The following is a 22,262-nucleotide window of genomic DNA, read 5'->3' as shown; positions in this document are numbered from 1 at the left end:
GTGTCCTGTTTGTAGCAAAGAGGACTTTCGTCTGTGTACCATTGTAGTTTTCGAGCTACCCGCTCCACCACTGACCAGTTGGCATGAGCGGGAAAGGCCTGTCCAGGATGCATTTCTAAGAAAACAGCATTTGGTGGCTGTTTCCGTTGATTTAGAAAAGGCCTATAATACCACATGGCATACGGCATGCTTTCAGTCCTGCATCAACAGAGATTCTGAGGTAACGTGCCAATATTTATTGCAAATTTTTTGTCCCTCCGTCTATTACGTGCAATATAATGTTCAGGAAAATGAGACTTCCACAGGGATTGTTTCTCAGTGTCATTCTGTTCGCGGTTGCCATAAACAGTATTGTCTCTGCTACTGGTTTAGTAGTAATACTGTCGCTATATGCAGACAATTTTGTTCCGCGTTATAGCTTACAAAACATGGTAGTCACAGAGTGACAAATATAGCAAGCTATTAGGCGAGTGGAACAGTGGACATTAGAACATGGCTTTCGGTTTTCAACAGCAAAGACCTCTGTTGATCACTTCTGCCTGAAGGGCACTCTTCACCCCCATCCTGAGCTTTATTTAGGAGGTATTGCTCTTCCTGTAGTTGAAACATACTGATTTCTTGGACTCCTTTTCAATAGTAAATTGTCATGGGAGTCACATGTGCGTTGGTTAAAAGCCAAATGCAGGTTCGATCCTGGCTCAGTCCGGTGGTATTTGAAGGTGCTCAAATACGACAGCCTCGTGTCGGTAGATTTACTGGCACGTAAAAGAACTCCTGCGGGACTAAATTCCGGCACCTCGGCGTCTCCGAAGACCGTAAAAGTAGTTAGTGGGACGTAAAGCAAATAACATTATTATTATTAAAAGCCAAATGTGCTAAGAAACTGAATATTTTTGAGGTTTCTTAGCAGCACTACTGGGGGGGGGGCAGACTGCACTGTGCTCGTACGATTCTAAGGGCACATATTTTATCCAGATTAGACTAAGGCAGTGCAGCATATGGATCAGCAAGGCAAAGCGTCTTTGTGAAACTGAATACCATCCACCACAGCTGAGTTAGGTTGGTAATGAGAGCATTCCATACAAGCCCCATTGCTAGCCTGCTCGCTGAATCTGGTGTGCTGCTTGTACACCTGAGACGCCAACAAATATTATTGTCATATGCTGCAAATTTGCAACAGATGCCACTTCACCGAAGCTATTATCAATGCAAACCGTTGGCTGTACGCTGCTTATCTATGTGTAACAGAACCGATTGGTATATGTTGGATAGCATTTGCAGATTGTTTGATGTACCTTCAGTTCCTTGTCATAGGCCTATTAGACGACCAAGTAAGGTACCTCCGATGATAATATGACGATCTGAAATAATCTAGGATCTGCACACCGACCCAGAAGTGAACACTGACCCCTCCATTCTTCGGAGGGTCTTCCTGTCCATTGTTGGCCGGTATCCAGATTCATTAGTTATTTGCAGGGATGGTTCGAGGGCAGAAGCGAAAGTAGGCTGTGTGTTTGTTGTTGATAATAAGTTTTCTTTTTCCTGTATACTGGAAACCTGTAGTGTGTACACAACAGAGCTGTAATGCTAACTTTGAAGCTCTGTGGTACGCTCTGTCGAATGAACGCCAGCACCTTCTGCTGTGTACAGACTCCTTGAACTCATTAAAATCTATTGATGCATGTTTCCCTCAGCATTCTCTGGAGCAGCGGATCCAGGACCTGCTGTTGTGTGTTGGAGTGTTAGCATCAGAATCACATTTTTGTGGCTCTCAAGCCACATGAGTGTAGCGAGAAACGAGTTAGCTGATAGGGCTGCCAAGGAGGCGGTCACATTGCCCCCATTGCCTTACAAGGTTCCAGCCAGTGATATTCTTTCTCAGCTGAAACGATTGGTATGTCCCATTGGGAGATTGAACAGCAGGCCACCCCTTTTCCAAATAAGCTGGGAACAATAAAAGGAACTATGAAGGTATTGAGGACTTCCCTTGGGGTTTCTCGCAGAGAAGCAGTGGTATTATGTCGTCTTCCGATCAGCCACTGTATAACAACGCACTCCTACTTACTGAAGGGAGAAACCCACCTGGTGTGTACTTGTGGCGGTCATCTTTTTGTGGTACATATCCTTACTTGGTGAATTGACATTGACCATCTGCGCCATAGTCTGAAACTTCTGAGTATCCTCTCCCTCATCCTACGAGGTGACGATCAGTCAGCAGACCTCGTCATCCGTTCTTTTTTTTTTTTTTTGAGGAATAGTGGTCTGTTTTATCATGTATAAATGTGAGTTTTCTATCTGCTGTTAATTTTTTCCATTTTTTGAGGGATAGTGGTCTGTTTTATCATGTATAAAAGTGAGTTTTATATCTGCTGTTAATTTTTATCTTATTGTTTACTACTTTGTGTTGAAACTGTTTTAGTTATATTTTGTGTATTTGTGTTTTTAACTATTTTTTGCTATTTGTTTTACGTCGCACTGACACTGATAGGTCTTATGGAGACGATGGGACAGGAATGGCGTAGGAATGGGAAGGAAGCTGCCGTGGCCTTAATTAAGGTACAGCCCCAGCACTTGCCTGGTGTGAAAATGGGAAACCATGGAAAACCATCTTCAGGGTTGCTGACAGTGGGGTTCAAACCAACTATCTCCCGGATGCTTTTTAACTATTAATGTGAATGCTGTATATGATTACATTTCAGGGCAATGCCTTATTCAATTTTAATCTCTTTTTATATCATTTTAAAAGAAAATAAGGCATTACAAATTAGATCCACTGATTATTTTAAATTCATAATATTTTTTCTTAATCGTTTGTTTTAAATTCTAGTCAGTGGATACATTTTACAATTGTAATTATTATTACATTTCATTTCACCTTGCATCATTAGGTGCAGTTTCCTGTTAATTGCATAGTTCTGTTGCAATGTGAAACTTGTTCTTCATTCCTTTTCCTAATTTCTTTCTACATCCTTTTTCAGATAGTTGAGAAAATAGTAGAACAGTTTCAAAGTTCAAAATGAAAGTGGCAACGGAGAAAGCATTTCCAAGGGGTGGTCAGAAGCCTGGAGTTTTTATGCCAAGTAAAGGGAAACTTGAGGTAAGTTATATTTAACACATTCCCAGTAGAGTGAATATCAACAGTTTGAATTATCTATGTTTTGGGCTGCTAGTGGCATGATAATGCATTTATTTACTTTTGATTGTCAGTGGTGACATGAGAAAGAGTGTTTCAGTTGGTCAGTACTGTGATGTCTAGAACAATGACGATTTTTCTTATCGCAGTTATTCATCATCATCTTCATTTCCCGTTTCTAGCTTCCTGGGTCGGGTTGGGAATCGAGAACCTTCATCGCTGCCTGTTTCTCCACCACTCTTCTTTTTTTATATACATATTCTGGTTTTCCTCCCCTCTTCTCTATGTACTCCCAAACTGAATCTAACCATCTCTTTCGGAGTCATCCTCGTGGTCTCTTTCAACTTCTCAGAATTTTTTTTTTTGGCACACTCCTCCCATTCTCATCATATGCCCATACCACTTTAGCTTTATTGTTTCTGTCCTGCCTTGAAGTTTCAAGATTTCCGTCCTTATCCGTACATTTCTAATTTTATCCTTTCTGGTCTTGCCCTCGATACCTCTTAGAAATTTCATCTCCGCTGCCTGTATTCTACTCTACTCTCCTCTCGTTTTGTTGTAGTCTACGATCCAGGTGCATAAGTTAGTGTGGGTTCTTAATAGGTTGTATATAATACTTTCTTACATTTCTTCGGTTTCCACAAAATACCCCTCACACTCTAGTAGAAGCTATTTGCTTGTTGTATTCTTTTCCCAGTTTCCTTGGTTATCTTTCCATCTTGTCTGATCATACTTTCCAAGTACTTGAAACTTACCACTTCCACAATTTTCCCATTCATTTTTACCTTTCCTCTTCCTTCCTTCCTTCCTTCCTTCCTTCCTTCCTTCCTTCCTTCCTTCCTTCCTTCCTTCCCGTTGTCATGACCGTTGTTTTAGTTTTTTCTGTGCTCACTTTCATCCCATATTTTTCTATCTCTTGATTCCATACATTTACTTGCTTTTGCTCTTCCATTTCACCCTCGCCCCATATCACTATATCATTTGCAACCAACATGGCTTTTGTTGCCTGTCCTCCCAATCTCTGTTTAATGTTCTTATGAATTTCATCCATGACTATGATGAATAGTATGGGGGATAGTACTCTTCCCTGCTGGAGACCAGTTTCAACTTGAAACCATTTTGTTTTCCCTCTACTAGTCTTCACACTAGTAACACAATTTTTGTACATAGCTTTTATCATTTGCACTTCCACTCTGTTAACTTGTTTTTTTCTTAATGTGTCCCGTACCAACTGCCTGGGCACTCTGTCATAAGCTTTCTCAATATCAATAAATGTCATCACCATGTCTTTTCCAAACTTCCATCTTTTCTCCATCATATGTCTTATTGTAAAGATCAATTCAAACGTTGATCTGTCTTTCCTAAAACCATTTCTCCTTCTAGCTTCCTCCTCAGTATTCCTTCCAATACTCTCTCAGTGTGCAGTAAGGTTGATCCCTCTGTAGTTATTTCTTTCCTTTTTATCACCTTTTTTTAAACATACATACATACATACATACATACATACATACATACATACATACATTATCATTATAGAGTGTTATGCCTTTCAGCGTTCAGTCTGCAAGCCTCTGAGAATTTACTAAACGTAGCCACAATCCTCGATTTGCAACTAGTGTTGTGGCCTTATTTAGTTCTATACCTCTTATCTTTAAATCGTTAGAAACCGAGTCTAACCATCGTCGTCTTGGTCTCCCTCTACTTCTCTTACCCTCCATAACAGAGTCCATTATTCTCCTAGGTAACCTATCCTCTTCCATTCGCCTCACATGACCCCACCACCGAAACTGGTTTATGCGTACAGCTTCATCCATCGAGTTCATTCCTAAATTAGCCTTTATCTCCTCATTGCGAGTACCTTCCTGCCATTGTTCCCACCTGTTTGTACCAACAATCATTCTTGCTACTTTCATGTCTGGTACTTCTAACTTATGAATAAGATATCCTGAGTCCACCCAGCTTTCGCTCCCGTAAAGCAAAGTTAGTCTGAAAACAGACCGATGTAAAGATAGTTTCGTCTGGGAGCTGACTTTCTTCTTACAGAATACTGCTGATCGCAACTGCGAGCTCACTGCATTAGCTTTACTACACCTTGATTCAATCTCACTTACTATATTACCATCCTGGGAGAACACACAACCTAAATACTTGTTCTAGCTTTGTATCACCGATCTGACATTCAATTCTGTTGAATTTCTTACCTACTGACATCAATTTAGTCTTTGAGAGGCTAATTTTCATACCATACCCATTGCACCTATTTTCAAGTTCCAAGATGTTAGACTGCAGGCTTTCGGCACAGTCTGCCATTAAGACCAAGTCGTCAGCATAGGCCAAACTGCTTACTGCATTTCCACCTAACTGAATCCCTCCCTGGCATTATATACCTTTCAGCAGATGATCCATGTAAACTACGAACAGCAAAGGTGAAAGATTACAGCCTTGTCTAACTCCTGTAAGTACCCTGAACCAAGAACTCATTCTACCATCAATTCTCACTGAAGCCCAATTGTCAACATAAATGCCTTTGATTGATTTTAATAATCTACCTAATTCCATAGTCCCCCAGTGTGGCAAACATCTTTTCCCTCGGTACCCTGTCATATGCTTTCTCTAGATCTACGAAACATAAACACAACTGCCTATTCCTCTCGTAGCATTTTTCAGTTACCTGGCGCATACTGAAAATCTGATCCTGACAGTTTCTCTGTGGTCTGAAACCACACTGGTTTTCTTCCAACTTCCTCTCAACGACTGATCGCACCCTCCCTTCCAAGATGCCAGTGAATACTTTGCCTGGTATACTAATCAGTGAGATACCTCGATAGTTGTTGCAATCCTTCCTGTTCCCTTGCTTATAGATAGGTGCAATTACTGCTTTTGTCCAATCTGAAGGTACCTTACCAACACTCCACGCTAATTTTACTACTCTATGAAGCCATTTCATCCCTGCCTTCCCACTATACTTCACCATTTCAGGTCTAATTTCATCTATTCCTGCTGCCTTATGACAATGGAGTTTATTTACTATCCTTTCCACTTCCTCAAGCATAATTTCACCAACATCATTTTCCTCCTCCCCATGAGCTTGGCTGTTTGCAACACCACCATGGTGATTTCCTTTTACATTGAGAAGATGTTCAAAATATTCCCTCCACCTCTCCAGTAATTTCCTGGGATCTATTATGAGTTCACCTGAATTACTCAAAACACTGTTCATTTCCTTTTTCCCTCCCCTCCTAAGATTCTTTATTACTGTCCAGAAAGGTTTCCCTGCTGCTTGACCTAGCCTTTCCAGGTTATTACCAAAATCTTCCCATGACTTCTTTTTGGATTCAACAACTATTTGTTTCGCTCTGTTTCTTTCATCTACGTACCAATCCCTGTCTGCCTTGGCCCTTGTTTGGAGCCATTTCTGACGAGCCTTCTTTTTACGTTTACAGGCTGCTCTGACTTCATCATTCCACCAAGATGTTAGCCTTTTCCCATCTTTACACACAGTTGTTCCTAGGCATTTCCTTGCTGTTTCTACTACAGCATCCCTGTATGCCACCCATTCACTTATTATCCTGAACCTGCTTACTGCCTACTGTTCGAAACTTCTCACTAATCATATCCATGTACTTCTGTCTAATTTCCTCGTCCTGGAGATTTTCTACCCTTATTCGTTTGCAGACAGTTTTCACTTTCTCGTAGGCCTAGAGATACTTAGTTCACTACAGATCAGATAGTGGTCTGTATCATCGAAAAATCCGTGAAAAACTCGTACATTCCTAACAGATTTCCTGAATTCAAAGTCTGTTAAGATATAGTCTATTATCAGGGGTAGAAGAAAATAAAAATAATTCAGTAGCCAGCTCCTTTTTATCAGGAACCAGCACCTTTTTTTTTTTTTGCAAATATACATTATGTAAATCACAGGTTAGACTAAGATAAAGCTACGTATTGGTTTTGAAATTAAGTAGTATAGTCTCAGTTCATGTAAGAACGAAAATTTATATTTTAAGAGATACTAACCCAAATAATCACCAGTCACCTTCAATGTCAGTGTCTTTTAAAATTACACTACATGTGCCTGTATGATTTCCCACCAAAACACCAACGATCAATACATTTTGTTGCATCAAAGTCCTTTAAAAATGGTCCATTCAAAGATATCATGAGATCACTTAAGTTCTTGTCGACAAGCTTGGTTTGCAGTTTGTGTTTAATAATATTCATCGTGCTGAACCCTCGCTCACATGATGAGTCGATACAGGAATTGTTGCCACTATATACTAAGGAGCTTTCCAAAAATCGGAAATCGTCCTTTCGCAGACAGCCATTTTTCAAGTAGATCGTTCATTGGAAGACCTTTCCCGACTACGTTGAACGCCTACCACCCGCTCAATACGTCTTCTACGTTGTTCACCTCAATTGGAAGGTTTTTTGAAAAATGAGTGACAAGAAGCTGTATTTCACTATTGCCATAATTTTCTAGTTTTCCTGATGGCCAGAAATGTGTGTCAATAACACCAGTGGCACTTTGAACGTCCTTATTTTGAAGAAATGTGTCTTTCAGAAAGGTAATCCCAGTTGCCAAAGTTCCTTGTCGCCCGTGAAATTCTTATTCGACACACCTGATAACTGTATTCTACTGAAAACTCCTGAAAGTGCTATAGCAGAAAAAACTTTTCTACCATTGGGCCCTTGGTGTTGTGAAGTTGCTGCAATGAATTAATTGCATTATTTTCATGCACGGTTATCTGACTTAAAATCAGAACATGCCTCAGAAATACAAGTGAAAGTCTTTTGAATATACTCAGAAGTCATACAAGAAGGGATTTGATGACAAATTTGAAGTCGTTGATCTTTAGCCGTGATTCCGTCTTCACCTTTCCTTTCAGAAATATTATATAAATGCACCACTAGGCATTCCCAGTCTTTGACTCCTTGCGAAGCATTTAATTTGCTTGCTACCCATCTAACTTGGTGTAAGTACTCCAATTTGGATATTACACATTCCAGCAACTCCAAAATTTTCTTCAGTTCGCGAAGTCGTTTTGGCGAATGTAGATAAAACATATATAGTTTCCTGAGTATAGAATCAATTTTATCAATGATTTTTAAGTCTCACATTTTTCAGTGAGTGAAGAACAAAGAGTTGGAGTTGATGTGCAACACAGTGAACGTTTTACCAAGTTCTCAATTTTTTCAGATATTTTTGTAACCATACCATTACGGACACCAATCACACATGGTGTTCCATCAGTCCCTATACCTAATAGTTTTGTACCGTAAAGAGTTCTCCAACTCCTAAATGAGGCAGTTCTGTTTTTAGAGCCTCCATATAGCTATCACTTGTTGCATCCTCCAATAACACGATTGAAAGTCAGCTTATTTAAAAAAATGAATGTAAAGTATCAGCTCCTCAGCATCAAATTTCTGTTGATCCATCGAGTAAGATACTGACATGAACTTTCCTTAATGCCACATATAAAATCTTCACGAAGATCTGAGGCAATGTATGAAATAAATTTTCTTCATTGTGTATCGTTCACATACTTCTCTGAATCAGTAACATTCAACTTGCTTAACAATGCAAACAAACCTTCAAAATAGTTTTTTTTTTTGCAGTATGATAAGATGCCATGAACAATGCATTCATATGCTGTAACATATTAGCATTCATGTTCTTTACGCACTTCGCTAAAAGTGCACATTCAGGATTTTTCATGAAACTTTCAGCCTCCTGCGGGCCACGCGGTGTAGCGGTAGCGTGCCTGCCTTTTACCCGGAGGCCCCGGGTTCGATTCCCGGCCCTGTTAGGGATTTTTACCTGGACCTGAGGGCTGGTTCGAGGTCCACTCAGCCTACATGATTACAATTGAGGAGCTATCTGGCGGTGAGATGGCGGCCCCGGTGAAGAAAGCCAAGGATAACGGTCGAGAGGATTCGGCATGCTGACCACATGACACCTCATAATCTGCAGGCCTTTGGGCTGAGCAGCGGTCGCTTGGTAGACCAAGCCCTTTGGGTCTGTTACGCTATTTTGTTCAGCCTCCTGACACTTCGAGTGAGGATAGGATTTTTCGTATGTTTTAAATGTTTCCAGTTTAAATGGTCCTGAAAATTCGGATACAACTTTAGAATGTAAATTATGCAGTAATTTTCGCAGTATTGTCGACAGACATTCTAATAATAATGTAAAACAAATAACATTATTATTAGAATGTCTGTCGACAATACTGCGAAAGTTACTGCATAATTTACATTTCGCAATTCCTTCTTCATAGCACAGCCACGGCTGTAATTCAAGCTACGATTCTCTGCATTGTGTATCATTCACATCCTTCTCGAATCAGTAACATTCAACTTGCATAACATTGTAACCAAATCTTCAAAATCAGTGTAAGGTCAGTTATTTTTTGCAATATGATAAGATGTCATGAACAGTGCATTCAAATGCTGTAACATATTAGCATTCATTTTCTTTACGCACTACGCTAAAAGTGCTGAAATTTCCGTTTGCCTGAAAATTGAAATTTCGACGGATTTTTAATGTTTGACATATCAATGTCTTGAACACCATAAATGTCATGCTGGTCATTGTCGTCCTGAACACTACATGTATGTAGGATGTTAAAAGTGGAATCAAGTGGAATCAAGTAGAATCTACAATAAATTCCTAATTTATAAAATTTATATGTATTGAATAGGTGAAAAAAAAAAACCTTTTAACATCCTACATTCAGTATCTTCAATACGGATAACATGATTTTTATCACTTGCAACGTCAAAGCCAACCAGGCTACAGTGAAAACCAACAAATACCTAAACCTCAAGGTAAAAATCGGCAAAATTTCAAAAGACATTAATTTCCTTAAAGAATGTGTTAAGCTAAATTTAGTACCCAAATTCTTGAGACCACTGCAAAGGAAAAGCATTCCGTTTCAAAACTCGACTATCACCCAAAACAAAGTCAACAACATCTGGTTGAAGGACGAGATTAAACAACTATACAGGAAAAAATCATTCTTAAATTTACAACTTTATCGAACACATTTAACCCTTGCACAACACCTATCCCCTCTTGAATGGCAATCTTTCCTAAGACATACTGACAATAAATTAACCAACGTACTAGAAAAGAAACAAGACACATTAAACCTCAAACTAGCCCATCTGAAGGGAACCAAACCAAGCACATCAAACCACAATAAGAACAATGATACTACATCCATTATTTCAAACAACACCCCTACTACCATCAATTTGTCTGACACCACCTTCTCTGACATAGAAATGAACCTCCTAAACAGAGGCCTTAAACACAATTGGCCTAATCCCAATACTATCGATGACCTAACCACCACTATTGCAGAAGTAGAATCCAACATTAGTAAACAGATCACCACAGAGAAACAAAATGACATCAGACACGAAATAAAAAAGAAACTGCCCTCCCTAGTTAATGAGTTAAAAACCAACAAAAACAGTACCCTCTCAAAACAAATCCATGCCTTAAAGACCAAAATAAACACCAATAACGTTATAGTAACAAAAGCCGACAAAGGTAACACAACTGTACTCATGAACAAACAGGACTACATCAAAAAAACTGAAGAATTCTTTTCCGACACAACCTACACCACCATCAACAAGGATCCTATACCAAAAGTACAACGCAACTTGAAAACCCTTCTCAAAAATTCAACTTTCCTCTTAAATGACCATGAAATCTTTAAACTAGTCAACATGAATCCAACTTTACCCACAGCCAAGTCCTTACCCAAAACCCACAAAAAAGACATCCCCATCCGACCAATTATCAACAGTAGAGGCAGTCCAACATACAAAACTTCAAGATTTCTACACTACTTTCTCAAAAAACACTACAAATTCAACAACAAATACCCCATTAAGAACTCAATTGACCTATGTCAAACCCTGAATAAATTTACACTGCAACCAAACCACATTCTATGTTCCTTTGACATCACTAACATGTATCCGAACATCCCAGTTCTCGAAACCATCAACATCATAAAAAACAACCTCTCCAAACACAGTGGACTAAGCAAAATAGAAATTGATGAGTTCATTAAAATATTAACCTTTGTATTGAACAATAATTACTTCACGTTCAACAACAAGATTTACCATCAAAATGGCTTAGCTATGGGAGACCCTATTTCTGGCATTCTAGCAAACATCTATATGGACAACTTAGAACACAATAAAATTATAAACTCCATCGATGGTATTCATCTTTGGCTCCGCTATGTCGACGACACACTAGTAATCATCGATAAACAGTGCAACAACAGCGACAACATCCTCACATTCCTAAACACTTTAGACAACAACATAAAATTCACAAAAGAAGATGAGGACAACGGCTCCATCAATTTTTTAGACATCAACATCACACGAATGGACAACGCTTTTGAGTTTCAAATACACAGAAAACCCTCCTTCACCCCACTAACAATAAACAATAATTCCTTACACCCAAACTCCCATAAACAAGCCCCTTACTACAGTTTAATATACAGAGCTTTAAAAATCCCCCTTTCACCTACCAATCTGAAAAAAGAACTTGATTACATAACAGATATTGCCAAGTTCAATGGCTTCAACACCAACATGATCAACAAGATCATCAACAAAGTAAAACTAAAATTAACAACAAATCTTTCCCCAATAAAACCCAATAAACACAAATACGCAACTTTCACATACACTAATCCAGTTATCCACCAGATAGCCAACCCCCTAAAAAAGCACGAAGTCAACATTGCTTTCAAAACGCAGAACACGAACCAGAACATATTTTTCAACCAGAACTCTGTCAACCCAAGAAGAAACCTCTACGCGGGCTCAGGTATTTACAGACTCACCTGTTCACAATGCAACTCCTCGTACATCGGACAAACTGGCCGAAGCTTCCAAACCCGTTATTTAGAACACTACAATGCCCAAAAACATAATAAATTTTCCGCAATGAGCACCCACATGAGGGACACTGGCCACCACATTACCACAATAACAATCCTAAAAAAAGTCGAGAAGGGCAAACTAATGACTGAGTTTGAGAACCTATACATCTATCTAGACCAACACTTCAACAAGGATAAAAACCTCAACGAGATAATAGATTTAAAAAACCCCCTTTATGAACAAATTCCCACCTTACTACAAAAAATAAATTTTCAAGGCAACAACTTGTCTAAAATCTTCAATACCACATTAACTAACTCACCCAGCACGTCGACAATTACCCCCCTACCCCCACCTCCCCCTTTCCGACCAATTCCCCCACACACAACGACAGCAAGCCCACACGTCCTCCCACCCAAGCACCCCCCCCTCCACCACGACCCCACCGATACAACACGAGAAATAAGAACCACTCGACCTTCAAAAACAATACAACACCCAACACAAGCAAATAACATTCATCACATTAACCAAAGGCATCAATATTATCCGCGTAACTTTCGGTTCCTTATCCCACCCCCCCCTCTTTTTATAACCAACACTACATCAACCTGCACTCCCAATACACAACTAGCTCGCCCCTCCACTCTACCTTCCTCCATTCTGACAGCTCACCTTTGCGCATGACTCCACCCATGCCCCTTCCCCCCAAAGCTATCCACTCCTCCCGCCGCCATTGCTAACCGCATGTGCGTATTACCGACTGAGCCTCCTTCTTAGTCCACCAATACTCATCAACAATCACCTCTCAGCGACACATCAGGTATGTAACATAACATTCACTCTTCATTACTTACCATAAACCTTTCTTACACACAAACTAATACTATTAACGTCTCAATTACAGATAACTTCCACTTCTTACAATCCAACTTTCAACAACTCGCCGGAACCCAGTGCACATCGGCACAAATATGGCGGGCCACTACGGCTCCTCTTCGCAGTCAGAATAAGAAGATGCCTCACCTCAGCTTAACGCTCTGACTCTGCAGTTGCCGTATACTTTCTAATCTCTCCACAGCAATCCACAACACAAGCAACTCTATTCTATCTCACCAGACCAGCAAAGACCAACAACTTCATCCCGTAGTCCGCCTTATTTTATTCCACGGAACAATATCATTTTGTCTCACCGGCATTTCACACCGATGTCTCCACATCACAATCGATGCTACAGAAATCAACTAAAAGAATAAGCAGAAGTTTCAACCCACAACATTTTTCCTAATTAGCAATTACCCACTTTAACTGTCACCATTGTTGTCGTTCAAACGCACGGATTACCCATGAATCTCCAGCCACACTGACCAGTCTCCGTCCCGATCTCGGCGCTTCAACTGGAAAACTTTCAGCTTGATGCCTATAAAACCTCATTTGGCTATAAAAATTTCCCCTACCCCCGGTGATTTTTAACTAAAATAATCTGCTCTACATATTTCTGAAATGTCAATGCTAATTCTTTCTTCCAACCTCTAAAACATCAGGACGCACTTGGTACTAAAATTTTTTATCCTTGCGCACCAGCTGCTCTTGTGTAAATATGTATATAATTGTAAATTCTCAACTTTCAATTAGATAATGTAATTACTATATAGTTACCAATCATTAACATTAGTTTTTATTACAAACATTTACGCTGAATGTTAAATGTAAATATTTTTAAAAAACTTTATCTTAACTGTTCAATTGAACTATATAAATACTGTATAGTTACCAACCTTTGACATCAATTTTTGGTTACTAACATTGATGCCAAACACTACACCTTTTCTCCCTTAATTGTTTTATTGTAAATATTTTTTAAACTTTTTATTTTCATATGATTGCGTCAACTGTTTCTCCAGAGCACCACTGCAGAACTCTACTTTGTTATTTTTAGGCATTGGTGCTGACTTTTCATCTAAACCTACATGTTCAACCATCACTTTTGTGAAAATTTTTTCCCATACTTAATTTTTATATTGTTGTTAATAATATGTAATAATTTGTACATGTCTACTACTAACCAGTTACCTGATTTTTTACCTTGAGGTGATATTTTGACTGATGATGCCCTCAATGAAGGGCGAAACATGTCTCAAGTGGAATCTACAATAAATTCCTAATTTATAAAATTTATATGTATTGAATAGGTGAAAAAAAACAAACCTTTTAACATCCTACATTCAGTATCTTCAATACGGATAACATGATTTTTATCACCTGAACACTACAGTCGGCACTTCCAGCAAGTGTTTTCTCACATACACTCGCTTCTGTATCACATCACTTTGTGTTACATTTACGGGCCCTACTTACGAAGAAATCTGAAAGAGTACACTGTATTTACTCGCATCAGTCAATTTGTTGGGTTTGTTCGTTTCATTTTGCCGATTTCCTCAAGTATGCCACAGAAACGTAAAATACACCAGCGTTAAATGGCTTCCGAGTTCGCGGGCTTCGATATCTGATGCTACGTTGCCAATTTTCCATAAACGCACAGGAATAAAAACAACCGTATTTATAAAGTGCAAACCGTTCAATACCGAGGTGCTGTAATTAAATTAAAAGTAGAAATATTGTTCGGTGAAAATACAAGAATTGATAAACATGTCATTCCGTATGTTCTAGGTGCAAAGAATGAATTCCACGGGAATTTATCAGCACTTCTTTGGCGGCAATAGTTGAGAAACGGCTAGTCACGGGAGGGAAGGCGGTAATGTAGTGTTTGTGGAATTATTTAACGTAGTAGTTCTCTGCATTTTCCACAACTCTGGTCTGATCTTTGAACTCTGCTACCGATCGCGGATAATTTGAAATGGAACTCGATGTGTTACGGTATGTCCACATGAAAGGATACTTGTTTGATGGGTTACAACGATATCACCCATGACCGCTAGGCAGCTCCCGCGCAGAACTGAAACGTCCAGTTCCAAGGTACGAGGAGCAATTACAGAATTCAAGACTCTGCCAAAAGCAATGAAAATGTTTATTGCGAACATTAGAATATATGAGCTACAGAAAGAAACGTGAAACACCACATGACTTGTTACTTTGTAAAGTGGTGGGAACGTACATGAAAGGGAAATCCGGATTTCAAAAAATAAATTTTCAAAACCAAATTTGAAAATTCGGGCGCCAGGTAAAAATTTTCAGGCGCCCGGTATTTTTCGACCCCTGTCTATTATGGATCTGGTACCCCTAGCCTCCCATGTGTAGCGGTGAATAGCCTTATGCTTGAAGAATGTATTCGTAACAGCTAAACCCATACTAGTACAGAAGTCCAGCAAACGCTTCCCATTCCCATTAGCTTCCATATCTTCCCCACATTTACCAATCACCCTTTCGTATCCTTCAGTTCTATTCCCAACTCTCGCATTGAAATCGCCCATTAGCACTATTCTATCCTTGCTGTTGACCCTGACCACGATGTCACTCAATGCTTCATAAAACTTGTCAACTTCATTCTCATCTGCACCCTCACATGGTGAATACACGGTCACAATTCTTGTCCTAATTCCTCCCACTGACAAATCTACCCACATCATTCGCTCATTTACGTGCCTAACAGAAACTATGTTGCGTGCAATGGTATTCCTGATAAAGAGCCCTACCCCAGACTCTGCCCTTCCCTTTCTAACACCCGTCAAGTACACTTTATAATCTCCTATCTCTTCCTCATTATCTCCCCTTACTCCTAGCACATCCAGATGCATCCTCTTTGCTGACTCAGCCAGTTCTACCTTCTTTCTTCCATAAGCCCCATTAATATTGATAGCTCCCCATCGAATTCCATTTCGTTCGCCAAGTTGTTTCCAAGGAGTCCCTCGCCTGTCAAATGGGAGTGGGACTCCATTACTCCCATAGGTCCGAGGCTTGCTTAAAGTGTTCTGAGCTCGGTAAATTCATGAAGCAGGATGCTGCCCTACTTGCACATAGTCCAAGTGAGGATCTCTCCTCTAACAGGTTATGGACCACCAGTGAATTGTATAGTCCTAGCCGCCTGAGCACAAGGAGGGTCAGGACTCAGAATATGTCCGAGATGCCCACTCCCATTCCATAGCAACTGGTATCCCGACTCTCAGGACCACTTACTAGGCCACTCAGCCGATGCCCATGGTTCACGAACTAGGACGTGACTACAGAAACCCACAAACATGAACCACACCTTTTTTTAAATATCGGGATAATTAAACTCTTTCCTCACTCTTCTGGGATCTCTTTTTTCCTCCAGATTATTCTAAATAATCTATACAGCCACTGTAGCCCTATTGGTCCTGCTGCTTTTATCATTTCCCTAGTTCTGCTGCTTTTATCATTTCCCTAGTTACCTCATCTGTTCCTGCTGCTTTACCGCTCTTCATCTTTTGTATGGCTTCTTCTGTTTTTAATATTGATATCTCCTTTTCTTCTTCTTTTTTCCCCCATTGTTTCTTCTTGCTCCTTCCCTTCTACCAGTTCACTGTGTTTAATATTTAGCAATTCTGAGAAGTAGGCTATTCTTTCCATCTTTTTAGTATGTCATCTTTTTGCATCAATATCTGCCGTGTTTTAGTTCTTAAACTATTCTTCACCAAACCATACCAAACCTTTTTACTTTCCTTTATATCCTCCTGTAAAGTTCCTGTGAAACTTTCCCAGCTCTTCCGTTTCTCTTGTACTTTTTTTTTTAACATACCTTTTTGACTTCTTTTTTTATTTCTGCCAAATCTCTCTACTATTGCTGCCTGTCCACTTCCTCCAAGCCATTTGTTTTTCTTTAACTGCTTCCTTTACCCTGCTGTTCCACCAGTGTCTACTTTTCTGTTTTACTCCCTGATAGTCTTCCACAGGTGTTTACTGCACACTTTACAAAACCATTTCTGAAACGTGTCCATTACTCTTCCTCACTGTTCACGTCGCCTTGGGGAATTTCTTTCTTCATATCCTCTTGAAACGGTTCTCTTTAACTTCCATCCCTTTATTTTTCTTTCCCTTTTTCCTATTAACTTCGTTATTTTTACCAAGTCTTAATTTGGCTACCACCGCTTCATGGTCTCCTTTGAAATAGTCTCTTGGCATTGCTGTCACATCTTCCAGTTGTCTAAGTTTCTCCTTGTCCTTCTCCTTCTCCTGCTTATCTCCTTGTCTTTCTATCTCCCCAACCATATCTAGTTATTTTTTGTGAGTTCTTTTTTCTAAACCATGTATTGCCAACAATTAATCCATTCCTTCTACAAAAATCTATTACCAAATCTCCTTTATCTTGGTTTCCATTACTATAGGGGCCAATAATCTCTTCCCTTTCTGTTCCAACATGTGCATTCATGTCTCCCATTATGATAAACTTTTTGTCTTCAATACAGCTTTCCAGTTCTTTCTAAACATTCATCTGCATTCCTCGATTGGGGTGCATAAACCTGTATAGTGGGTTCGAATCCCACTTTCGGCAGCCCTGAAGATGGTTTTCCGTGGTTTCCCATTTTCACACCAGGCAAATGCTGGGGCTGTACCTTAATTAACGCCACGGCCGCTTCCTTCCCATTCCTAGGCCTTTCCTGTCTCATCTTCGCCACAAGACCTGTCTGTGTCGGTGTGACGCAAAAAAAAAAAAAAAAAACTGTATAAAATCCTTGATTCTACTCTCAAGCCCAAGTCTAACTTTAATTATCCTGTCACTGATCTGGTCAAATTTGTCCACATATTGTGCTAGGTCTTCTCTCAATATAACACCATCATTTGTTGCCATCCTTCCTCCACTCCAATACATTCTATACCCTTTCTTCAATTCTTTTTGACCTTTCCCCTTCCATTTTGTCTCACTCATTCCCATCATCGCTATGTCTTTCTTCTCCATATACTCTATCGGTTCTTCTATCTTACCATTTATTGATGATACTAATTCTGGTGATTTCTGGCAGCCCACTTCTCACAGTTCCCACAGAGAACTGGGAACTGCGTGTGACTTCTGGGGAACGCCCTAGCATTTTCTGACGCTTCGATTCACTCGCACTCATTTTATAGGCTGTTTGTATGAAGGGTTTGCACTCCCTTCTTCTTAATTCTCAATCCTAACATTGGTTGGTAGAAATTCGTCTTCTCCACTCTTCTCTGTAATCCACTAATCCGAAGGCACTTTATTACCTTCTGCCAGGTTCATATTAGGCCGCCTCTAACATGGAGTCGGACGCATTTTGTAGCTGCTCCTCTGGAGTGCAGACGCTATGGGTGTGCCCCTTCTTCCATCTCCACTGTACCAAAGTCCATCTTCTCCACCGTAGATGCCGTTGAGATCTTCACCCGGCAAGGGCCCTCCATATTTATGAACCCTGCAGAGAGGGTGTCCCAGTATTTTAAAGCTCCCAGGAATTGGGCTACCTGTTGGTCCATGGGTTGTATTTGGTATTTCAACCAGCCCTACGTACTTTAGGGGCCCCTATCCACCACCTGGGGACGTGCTCTGTAGGGGTCAGGTTCTCCTGGTTACTTATTGGAACTAAACCCCACCCAGTTGTTATGGAAAGGAAATTCTTGTGCATTTATCTGTACATATAGCTTTTGATACTTGAAGGATGTGCTCTAGAAATTACCTAATTCCAGAAAATAAAATATGTTTTTCATTTATTTTGGCTTTCCTCAACTGGACAAAGTATAAATTAAAACAAGATAGATTTTAAAAGCAATTGCGAGTTGATTATATAATGGTTGGTTAGCACATTGACGTGTGTGTGTGTGTGTGTGTGTGTGTGTGTGTGTGTGTGCATGAAAAGGGACCACATGTCGGGTATTGAGATAAAGGTACTGTCGTGGTCCAGAATATGTAACTAATATCATGTAATTGAATTGAATGCCTCCGAAAGAAATGAAGGCCTTAAATTAGCTTGTAATGTTAACGTAAGATTTCATAACTTTTCAATAGAGCTGTTTAAAAATGTAGTTACTTTGTGACACAAATAACTTCTAAACTATTTGGAAGTTATACTGGTGTTTACATTTTCATGTTCACTGATATTCTGACAGAATTTTTAAAATGAAAATTATCAACAGATATTATTTACGGTCTAATTTTTTCGTGGAGATCTATCTATCGATGCTAAGTCTCTGAGGTTTTATGACTTGCAGAAGGTCACTGAAAACTAATTGCAACACTACTGCACTTTATAAAAATTATCACATACCTTAATGATGGTTAATCACAGCCAGCATAAGACAGGAATATCAGTTATTCATGCTGAAGCCTGCGTTTTGGGCATATTGTATGCCCTTTCACCATTTGATTCTGTTGTTCTGCCTCTCCACAGTAGTTGCAGGTAGGTCGAGATGTCTTCTTCGGGGAAAATTTTCTCGGAGTTGGTGGTTTTCTCTTCTGAGCCTTACTTGTGTTTTTAGGCGTTACACTTTTTGAAGATGATGATGATTGTGTAATTATTGGCAGAGGAGGAGAAACAAAGCTGACTCCGTAAGATTTTCACTTGAGGTGGTTGGAGCAGGGAAAGATGTTACAGCAGGATATAGTATATCTTTCTTATCTTCTGATATGAGGGTCTAATTTTTTCATGGAGATACATCTGTCTATCGATGCTTTCTTGAGGTTTGGTGACTTGCGGAAGGTCACTGAAGTCAGGCGGTGGATCTTCTGGAAGGATGGTGTAGGATACTTCGTCAGAAACTATGAATTTCTTGTCAACACTACATCAGGGTGCTCTTTCACATACACAATGTGATGTATCTCCGGTTATTTGTGGAATGCTTTTCATTCCAGCACGGAACTTGTTTTTCCAGTCATAAGTAGGAATTGTTACATTTCCAGATTCTGTGCCAACAGCGACAGGAATAATAGAGCTAGAAACCTGACAACTTTTATGGGCGACATAAATTTCATCTTCAGTAACTTCACTTTCATTTTTCCGGAATGCTCTCTTGAAACAACCAAAATACAAATCAGGTTGAAATTTCATGTGTCCCACTGGCAAAAATGAAATTTTTCAACTGCTCTTCTTTTCTGTCATAACTGTCCACATGAGGTATCTCATTAAGATGTTTTTATTTTGCCCAACACCGTTATCAGCATGGAATTCTAAATGCTCCTCACCTACTGAAATTTTTTCCAAGAAGTGATGTACAAGAGATAAGACAATATTTACTTCTTTACCCGCAATACAAACTTCTGGAATAATGTACAAAACAAATTTGTTAAGTGGTTGACCCGCTACACCAAAGAGACCCACTTTGTAGCCTGTAAGAATTAAAATGGGTCCAACTTATTGTGGATCGTATTGGGCAAAATTAAAAAATCTATAATGCATTGTGCCTTTGTATGTGTTACAGCTATGAGGCCCAAGAGACAATGGAGTTTCCAGTTGTCTCATCCCTCGTCTACAATTGTCTATGGTGTTTTTATAAGCAGTCCGCTCTGCTTGGATGTGATTTAAGATGTTATATAGCCTTCTCCATCAGATTTCATTTTTCCTCCTCATCCATAATTGACAGTTTCCCTATTACAGTTTGATTGCTTCTACAAGTCACACGAAGATCAGTCTTGGGTTTCTGCACTGCAATGTTACTGCAAAATGTATGCCAGATGGGATACCAGGACGAGAGTGATACAGGAATTCTCTCTAATGATTTACAACTGTCAGAGTATAATGTATGAACGTAACATGCTGGTGGGGAGAAGCATGAGATCACTTCTTCGTTGTGTAGGGATCCGGCCTGGCATGACGAGTGCATTATGTTCACTGAAATTATTCATAAAGTCGACTGTATGTTTATGTTTCAGTGAATTTTAGGCTGCACCCCTTCTTTCTTGAATTTTTCCTTTACATTTTTTAGCCTCTTAGAGCCACAAGCGAATACAAATTGAAAGAATGGCTGACACACCTCCTGCCTTCTGAAGTGATAAATGTGTAAGTTTCTTTCCTGTCATCATTTTTTCTCTTAGTAGCTGTCGTCATTGGTTGGTTTCATACTAATGCATTCATCGCACACTTCTCCACAGCATGAAATACACTAAAGACTGCATCGGTATCGGAAATATTTGGAGCAGACAGGATGTTTATGAAACCTATTACCTTTATTAAAAATGCCCATCTAGGGTTTATTTATCATAAGATAAGATATCCGAGTCATCGTATGCTCACGCAGCTATGAGCGCGAGCGAGTGTGTGGAGTCTCACTAACGATGCGAAGATTGGTCCCTTTTCTTAGTATTAAATAAACCTCATGTTTTAGCAGTGATTATTGTGAGGGCTTTTAAATTCACGCAGTGAGTAGATGACGGTCTAAGCTTTGCATAGGTATTAAAAATTCGATATTTTACTTCCTTGAGGTTTTTTTTAACAATTATGTCATGAATTGTTGACCGAGAAGTGGTCCCTTTTCTTACGCGCACGCGCACGCGCGCACACACACACACACACACATGTTGTTGCATTAAACAGTTTGAGAGATATGGTTCTTTGGAATTTGAATTGAATATTTCATGGCAGTCACTGCAACTTCTCTTATTAATGCCAGATTGAGGTTAAATCATTTACAGAACTTGATGAAAAAGAGCGGAATGGTTCCTTTAATGCCAACCACTAATCTGATGACTTTGGTATCCAACTGGTATTCTTTTTGATAGAATGGGATGGATGGTTCATATTTTTTTTTCTTTTCCTCGTGTACCTCAGTGGGTTGTGTTTCAGATATTTCATATCTGATCATCGACCTTTTGTAAAGCCCTTTTGGTGGTCTTTTGAAGGGTATTATGTCAGTTCGATGGGTGCTGTCTATAACAGAGACCGTGAACCTCCTCAAAGCCTGTAAAGTTAGTCCTTTAGTATTTCAGCAATGGTACATCGTATTTTATGATGCCTTGTATTTCATAGAATTTCCCAATGCGTGCAGTAACTGAGGACATGAACAAGTGTTCAAGCCTAGTTGTGGCAGCGCGACAACGGTTAGTGTCCATGAGCCTGCCTAGAATAGCTCGTATGGCCACTATACTGCCTGTCATTTTCAAGGCATCATTCTATTCGCTACAAGATAATCCTTGAAGGCGACTAAACCACTGATTGGTTGGAGATTGTTGATGAAAAAAAGGGTAACTACTTTCCCTTTTTTGTGGGAGGTCACACCACTTACTAAATTCAACTTCTCTTATTTTCCAGGGGCCTAAAAAAAAAAAAAAAAACAAAAAAAAAAC

General features: G+C 39.6%; 1 protein-coding gene across 1 annotated transcript in view; it reads left to right on the top strand.

Moving 5' to 3' along the window:
- Positions 1–22,262, top strand: part of Rrp5 (Ribosomal RNA Processing 5) — a 385,044-nt gene that overhangs the window by 10,726 nt on the left and 352,056 nt on the right. The window contains exon 2 of the mRNA XM_067156013.2: positions 2,979–3,097. Within this exon, the coding sequence (XP_067012114.2) occupies positions 3,017–3,097 (81 nt within the window). The 5' untranslated portion in view covers positions 2,979–3,016. The remainder of the gene's footprint in view (positions 1–2,978; positions 3,098–22,262) is intronic.

This window comes from Anabrus simplex, chromosome 1 (genome assembly GCF_040414725.1).
Source record: "Anabrus simplex isolate iqAnaSimp1 chromosome 1, ASM4041472v1, whole genome shotgun sequence".
Lineage (NCBI taxonomy): Eukaryota > Metazoa > Arthropoda > Insecta > Orthoptera > Tettigoniidae > Anabrus > Anabrus simplex.
This window is presented reverse-complemented; position numbering and strand designations above follow the sequence as displayed.